The sequence below is a fragment of the Armigeres subalbatus genome, unplaced genomic scaffold (assembly GCF_024139115.2).
Source record: "Armigeres subalbatus isolate Guangzhou_Male unplaced genomic scaffold, GZ_Asu_2 Contig1407, whole genome shotgun sequence".
Taxonomy (NCBI): domain Eukaryota; kingdom Metazoa; phylum Arthropoda; class Insecta; order Diptera; family Culicidae; genus Armigeres; species Armigeres subalbatus.
The window spans coordinates 16076-24819 of record NW_026942185.1 but is presented as its reverse complement, the minus strand read 5'-3'; the positions used below and the strand labels follow the sequence as shown (position 1 = coordinate 24819).

General features: G+C 38.3%; 1 protein-coding gene across 1 annotated transcript; it reads right to left on the bottom strand.

The window, feature by feature from the left end:
* Positions 1–6168: 6168 nt before the first annotated feature.
* LOC134202763 (uncharacterized protein K02A2.6-like) lies at positions 6169–7102 on the bottom strand (the record flags this gene model as incomplete). Its single annotated transcript, XM_062677753.1, has 1 exon — positions 6169–7102. A coding segment is annotated over exon 1 (934 nt), but the record flags the coding sequence as incomplete, so codon positions are not given.
* Positions 7103–8744: the final 1642 nt, after the last annotated feature.

Genomic DNA, 8744 nt, shown 5'->3' with positions numbered 1-8744 from the left:
TGTATCCTGCAATATATTAAATGATATTATGATATGAAATAATATTAAAATTTCAAATGAATCGAATACATAGGGTAAAACGACCTATTATGGAGGGCTTAAGCGCCGCATCGAAACAAAATTGATTTCGAAAATTCTTCAAAAATTAACTTTCGAATGATCGACTGTTTATTGTTATTTTAACTCAAAACGGCTACGCAGTCTTTAAGGATTAAAACAAGATTTATATTTGTCCAACGTCCCGTGTCGAAACGTTGGACAAATATAAATCTTGTTTTAATCCTTAAAGACTGCGTAGCCGTTTTGAGTTGAAATAAAAACAAAACAAAAATTAACTGTTTATCTTCTATCATATTGCAGCAGTCGAATAGGATGCTGGTTAACTCTAGTTTCGTCACAATTACGTCAATTGTGCTAAACTTATGTTGTTTTGATTTTATCACAATAAAAACAAAATACCACAATAACAGGACACAGTTGCCTATTGTTGCGGTATTTTTTGAAAGTCAGTCCTATTGTTGCGGTATTGCCTGTATTTCATATAAGGCTATCTGACGTTTATCTTCTTTCTCTTGCACGCGCACAGACGGGATAGAGTTTGTTTGAACAAATCCTATCCTTTCCGTGCGCGTGCAAGAGAAAGATGATTAAACGTCAGATAGCCTTATGGAGAGCGATACCACAACAATAGGACCTTAACACTACCACAATAATAGGCTCAAAGGTAGAAATTTTTATTGGAAAACGTTGATTTTACAAAATTTTGAACGGAATTTTGTCAAACAAAAGGTGTTCTATAGGTTGATTCGAAGAGTTTTAGCGGATCCACAATTGTTTTTGATGCTTTTATATCCAGGATGGACTATTTAAACACTACCGCAACATTAGGACATACCACAACGATATGACGTTTTACCCTATATGAAGGAATGAATGAATAGCGATGAGTGACAACGCAAAACATTTGAAGGTTTTAAATTTTCGACTCTGAAAACACTGAATACTTTAAACAAGATTTAGTATTTACTAAATATTTCACTCATATTACGGAATTAGAATGCGACAATTGTTAACAAATGTTATGCGTATTAATATTGATGTATATGCATTTTCGAAATTGTTGGATATTTTCATATTACAATTATTGTTAAACATCACAACTTACTACACAATTGGAGATATCTTCAATTCGATTCTACTTGAATAATGAGTAACCGGAAGCGATAACGAAGTGTACGCCCAGAAGATAAATAAACGTGTGATGTGCTTCATAGGAGAAGCTGGGGTAATATGCAACTCTGCAGTAGAACGACAATTTGAAATTTTTGCGTATGAAGTTCGGAACTCAAACTTTCAATGTGTTAAGCAAAATCGTATATGTAAAAATAGCCATCATGAGTTAACCACCTTTGTATGGCGAAAGGCATCTAACGCGGGTTTTCTCAACAGTAGGAACTTTTCACGAAAAACTATTTGGTACCAGTTATGCAGGAAGATGTCCGCTACTAAACCTACTAAATATTTATTCGATTAAGGTGCTTATTTTCGAGATATTAAACTTTAGATGCCTTTCGCCATACTGATTTTCAAATGTTAACTCCTAGTGTGCCGCTGTAAGCACGCCCAAAGCAGGCGATTCATTGAAACTTTTTGTATTCTCGCAGACTTTTAATCCACTAATTTGAAACCAGAACCAATTTTCCACATTTATATTCATATATTTTAAACTCACTATACTTTATTTTCACTTTGTTTATTGATGAATTAAAACGGGTACTCGAATCGCTATTGTACAAGAAAGACAAAGAGGAATGCGAAATAAAAACTATTTGAAGGTGTATGACTCACCTGCATTCATTGCGCTGAAAATTTGTTCAAGCAAAAGTCTGATAAAAAGACACACTATTTGCCGATTGTAGGACAAAACGTTCACTCGACAATGGTTCCACAAAAACTGGCAGATGCGTTCCTAAATAAGGCACCTTTTTGTTATCACTTGTTTCAACACTACTCAATACTCATGTGGCAAAACGAAATACTGCTGATAAATGGCTCAAAGCCATTGATAACGCATACTTATGTTACATACACAAATGAATGGTGAAAGTTATTCACCATATCCACTGAAAATATTTGACAAAATGTGTCAACCGAAAAATCAAACCCTAATGGATTATTTATTCGTGTCATCATTTCACATTTGTTTTACCAGAACTGAGGATTCTACCAAAACTAAAAACTCCTTATTTTGGATTTCCGATCTAAATTTTATTGTTTTGTTTCTCAGTTTACTGATTTATTAAAATTCTCTTTTGGAATAGTATCTAAAAATATTTTATCATTTATTTTAGACTTAAAAAAAACAATTTACAGCTAAATTATTCAAATGCGGTTTAATAAACATAATGAAACTGGACATAGATAGCGCGATCACACCCCCACGGACGTGATAATCATCATGCTTTCAAATTAGGATTCCCAATCACAGTACTAGGGGTTCCAAGCCTTGCGAACAAATGCGTATGATTGCCAATCCGGAGACGGCAAGTTCGATTCTCGGCCCAGTCTAGGATGTTTTCGGGTTGGAAATAGTCTCGACTCTCTGGACATAGTGTATCCATTATACTTGTCACACATCATGCAATGGCGGGCAAAGAAACCCGACTAAAAAGGAAAAACAAGATTATAACATGATTGTAACAAAATTAGTTATTTATAACAACCGTTGATACATATAATCGAGTTCCAGTAAATTATTATCACATTTTTTCATAACAAAATTATAACAAAATTAGTTATGTTTCATTGTTTTGTTAGAAAATTCAGTTATTTTAACAACATCCTGAACCAAGTTTATAACAGCCTATGCTAGAAAAACTGTTGAACTCAGTAACAAAATATGATATAAATTTGTTATTCTCTCCTGATTGGGAAGCTTTCAATTAATAACTGAGGAAATGCCAATAGAATACTAAGTTGAAAAGCAGGCAAAGTTCCAGTAGAAATGTAGAGCAACTGAAGAAGAAGAAGAATTACGTACAGCACGTGACTCGATAGGATAATTGAATAAGGCATTATTACTACTCCAACCGAGCCGGTGACAAGCGCGGTGTCATCATCATCAATAGACATTAGACCGCTGTCATCATTGAAATGCAGTATGAAAAAAAATTATAGCCCAGGACATCCTGGCTACGATCTGGCGATGGGCTAAACAATAGGATGTCAGCAGCCTGACTCCAACGATTAATTGCAGCTGTATCTTTTGACGTAGAATTTCGTCTTTCGCTAAGATAGGGGGTCATTCTAAAGTTTCGAATTTGAGACCGTCACGAAAAGAGGTCAGGAAGTAAGAGTCAATAACTCAGCCGTTTTTCAACGGATTCTGGAGATTTTGGTATGAATCGATCAGTTAACTCTCTAAGATTCCACACAACTATTGCAAACAATTGATTCATTAGCATTAGCATTGTTACGGTGTAATTCGTAGATTGGACACTAGTGATACTCATGTTTTACTTTTGAGATCCCTATCTAGAATGCTATAAGAAATCAGGAAGGGGAATGGTCCTTGATTCCAGTCTTAAACAAAAATAACAAAAGCATGAGGATTACTACTCCTGGCCACGCCCATCTTCACCGTAACTAGGGAGAGGAAGGAAGTGTTGATGTGGTACTTACTTAACGAGAGGCCACCGACTTAGCGACACCCTCATAAGTACCACGGAGTTGGATAATGAGGAAGGTAATCGTTGGGTCAGGATTTGCCTGTAGCTGGCATATAACCGTGTTAGATCTTACCCCGTAACACACCACGTAAAGGTGCCTACCCAGCATTACGGGTCACTATTGCAAACAATTGATTCAATGCATTTAACTATTGAAAATCCGATTTCGACAGGTAGTGTTAAAATTTCACTTTTACAGTATATTGCCTACCCAACAAACAACGACAAGCTACAAATAAGCATCTAGGTTGAATTATTGTTTATTTGTGATCTTCGAAGCTGAATAAAAAGGATGCTGAATAATTCGCTAGACAAATTTCTTTTCAGCATTTAATCTAACTAATATTCGACATGACCTATTTATTTGTTGTCTACCTTTATTTGAAGTCGAACTAACGTTTTCATTTTATCACATTTCAGCACATTGGGGAAGTTTAACAATGTGTTGAACTAATGATTTTTAAAGTTCTCTGTTCGACTATGATGTGATGTTCTGAAAGGCTGGTCGAATTGAGTTTGAATAGTAAGTTAATAAGCAAGCATTTAGCCATCCTTCTTAACCTTTGTCCTTCTTAACCATTGGATTTCACATTTATCTGATCTATCGCACAGTGGAAAAAAAACATTATGCTTTTTTTCAGTTTGAGAGAAAATCTGGATTCTAGATCTGGAAAATTTGATTTATAGGAAAAATGGATGCTGAATAATACAAATAGACATAAATAAATCAATAAAGACAATAAAAAGACAATAAAATAATGATTTATTTTCAAGACATGCTTTTTATATTGGTGATTTATTAAGCTTTCGGAGATTATAACGAACAAAACTGCTGGAGCAATAAAAAAATCATGCATTCATGCGGAAATAAAATTACTAAAAGCCGGACATAACCCCGTTGAATAACGTCGGAAAATTATTGAATCTTTGATGTGTGGAATCCCACTATTATCGCATGGATGATGATCTTTATTGCGGAGAAATTGGAATAATCTTAGCATTTGACAATCATATCGCAACCGTTTATCAAGAGATTCTGAGGAAGGCCTAATATACATTGATTTTATTTTCATAAATTCATAAATAGCATTTATTTTATCGTTTCTCGACATTATTTTTACGTATTTTTCCTAGTGTGCGATGGTTATGACTGGCTGAACAATGGTTGAAATAAAAATCTTGTTCAGTTATTAACAAATTATGGTTTGACAGATCGACTTGTTGAATAAGAGTCCAATTATGATTCATATTCAGCAATAATATTATTTATGTTATGCATTGAGTGAGCCATATCTAACTAATCAAGGATGGCGCGGATGACAACGTTACCGGCGAATGATCAAATGACAGCAGTTCGAGACCCGATTTAGGAAAATTATAAAATGATTATATGGAAATGGCAATTGCTTCAAAATACGTTCATTGGAGATCTTGATGATGTTACCTTCTATGCGTTATTATTTTCGAATAATTCACATGTAGCTGAATTGAGGCTTAGTAAAATGGATATTAAAGGTTTAACGAATCAGTTAATAAAGTTGTTTTTCAAAATGAGATGTTGTAGTTGTATAACTTCGCCAAAATTGTGTGAACAAAGCTTGAACAGAAGTTGTGATAAGAAATAGTACAGACATAATTCAACACAGCGCTGAATTAAATCATCACACTGATGTTAGTTCAACTAGTGAATGTTTGTTGGGTACATTGTGGCTATATTCAGCCGCAATGAACATGCAAAAAATAAATGAATTTTACATCCACTATCGAACTATGCGTAATTCTACGTTCAATTTGCGGTCGTGTGTTCAATACAACTGTATAACCGCTTGTTCCCTGTATTCACTCGACCGAAAGTGCTTCTTCCTCTGTCGATCGCTCACACCCAACTCCCCGAGCTTTTCTCCACGTTCGCTCACCGAACCGATGTCATCATCCTTTATCAACTGTGGTAAGCGCGTGTTGCCAGTATTGCTGTTTACACATCGTTACATCCCTCCCTTTTTAGATCATATACACAACCTATTTGGGGGCCCTCCTTAGCCGTGCGGTAAGACGCGCGGCTACAAAGCAAGACCATGCTGAGGGTGGCTGGGTTCGATTCCCGGTGCCGGTCTAGGCAATTTTCGGATTGGAAATTGTCTCGACTTCCCTGGGCATACAAGTATCATCGTGCTAGCCTCATGATATACGAATGCAAAAATGGTAACCTGGCTTAGAAACCTCGCAGTTTAATAACTGTGGAAGTGTTTAATGAACACTAAGCTGTGAGGCTGCTTTGCCCCAGTGGGGATGTAATGCCAATAAGAAGAAGAAGAAGAAGAAGAAGAAGAAGAAGACACAACCTATTTAGAACTCATTTTTTATTTATTCAAAACAGAAATCATTATAACAGTATTTTAATCATCAAAAACATAATCCTGATATTTACTTGGTCGCTTACGTGTACGTCGGCAGCCCCGTCCCGGTGACGTGGATGTTATTACTGTCTGGCCCGTTGTCCGTTTTTCAGAAGGGGCTGATGTGCCTTGCTGTTCAGGGGTCTCCGCTTTCTTAGTAGTGCGCCTGTCAAGTTTCTTCAAGTGAGCACTGTTTCGTAAATACACTTTGTCCGTTTCAGTAGATTGCACTTTTATAGCATTTTGGTTTACATCCACAACTTCAAATTCCTCTCCTCTGAATGTGGTGTCTAGCGATCCTGGGTTCATGTTACGCATTAGAACAGTATCTCCTCCCATCAGTGTATGATCTTTTGCGTGACGTTGTAAGTCCGCTCTCTGCTTATGATATTCCTTTCTTGCCATATCTCTATCTCGAGCCTCCTCCCATTTCAAACTAAAAGGCGTACGGATCGATGGAATACGTGTTCTGATCTCACGACCGTATACCATTTGCCCTGGTGATATCCCAGTTGTCTCCTGAGGTGTGGCATGATACATCGTTAGATACTCGTAGAGATCAGTTTGCCAGTCAGTACCTTGTATCTCACTGATTTTTAATCTCTTGCCAATGTTACGCATCTGGCGTTCAACGGCCCCGTTCTGTTCGGGCCAGTAGGGAGTGGACAAGTTCAAATGAATACCGTAACTAACACAGAAGCGAGCAAATTCATCTGCCCTGAATTGTGGCCCATTATCTGTTGTTATCGATCGCGGAATACCCAGGGTACTGAACATTCGGAGTAATGCCGCTATTACCCGTTGTGCTGTTGTAGGTTTCATAGGTTCAACCTGAATGAACCGCGATGTATAGCATACTACCACTAGTAACGACAAACCACCTACCAATCCTTCTTTAAAATCGATCGCGACATCCTGCCAGGGTTCTGTTGGTCTACGTCTAAGCATGGGATTTGGACCGTCCGGGATCCCCGTCATTGTACAGGGTTTACAGCGTCGCACGAAGTTCTCTACAGCTTTATCCATCAGGGGAAACCATATTTTGCTCTAAACTGGGCCTTCATAGCGGTACACCCTTGGTGACCAGAATGAGCCAGCTCAATTAGCTTATCACGCAGTTCCTTCGGAATAACGATACGATCTCCTCGTAGAACGAGTTCACCGAATGTGGTCAGGTCATCTTTTATCGTTGCTGTCCTAAATTCTGCTGGAACCGAGTCCCAGTGACCGGAAAATATCGCATCCTTTACAATTTGGAGCTCATCGTCACTTTTGGTTGCTGCTTCAATTTCTTTGATAGTAAGAGCGGCCGGTTTAATTTCTGCTGCCAACCACGCAACAGTATCAATCCCATCTGTGATTTCTTGTTGACGCTGGGTCATTCTCGACAAAGGGTCCGCAATGTTGTCTGTCCCGTACCAGGCTCGTATCGCACTATGAAGTCGAAGCTTTGCAGTCTTAGAATCCATCGTTCTATGCGAGCCGATGGCTTCGACTGTGCTCTGTTAAACAAATACTCCAGAGGTTTGCAATCGGTGATCAAAGTAAACTTTATGCCATAAAGGTACACGAAGAGTCTTTCCATTGCCCAAATGATTGCTAGGCATTCTTTTCATGAATTGCCAAACTACGGGAGATGCAAGAAATCGTTCTGGGTATCCCACTTTTAATTTGAATCAGGATTGCGCCTAGACCATAGGGACTGGCATCGGTTACAAGTTGAGTGGTATCTGCTGGATCGAAATATCCTAGTGACTCAACCTTCCCCAAAATCGATTTAATCATGTCCAATTCTTTGTCGTGGACTTCGATCCACTGGAAGAAACAGTCCTTGATTAACAGCTGTCTCATATGATGTGTTAGTCCGGAAAGATTGGGAACGAATCTTCCGACAAAATTTACGAGTCCCAGGAGAGATCTTAGTTCGGTTACTGACGATGGAGCTTGTAAAGAGAGAATCGCTTTGATCCTTTCGTCGGTGGGACGAATTCCGTCTTTCGAAACGCAGTGTCCTAGAAACTCGACCTCAGTTACGGAATAAATCGATTTTTGATCGTTAATTTTCATATTCCTGTCTTTTAAAATTTGCAGTACACGTTTCAATGCCTCGTCATGCTCTTCGTGCACCCTCTATTCCTCTAAACAGGTTCTCCATCTCTCTCTGGAACAACTCCGGAGCTGATTTAATGCCAAACATTAATCTGCGGAACCTATAGACCCCACTCCGAGCTACAAAAGTGGTTATATCGCGGCTGTCCTCATCTAGCTCGAAATGATAGTAGGCTGCCTCTAGGTCAATTTTGACAATTTTGTAACCTGTTTATTTATAATTACTGTTTGAAAAATAATGTTTACGTACATGGGCTTAAACCTACCTTCGTGATCGATGTTATTGCTGCGTCAATGTTGGTCATCGGATAATTCTCGCGTTTTACAGCACGGTTTGCTGCCCGCATGTCGACACACAACCGAATTTTTCCATCCGCCTTCCGAATCGGTACCAGAGGCGAAACCCAGCTCAACGGTCCTTGTGCACGTTCTATGATGTCCTTCTCAAATAAGCCAAGGATTGCTTCTTCGACATCTGCTTCCATGGAAACTGGTAGTCGCCTAGCGACTT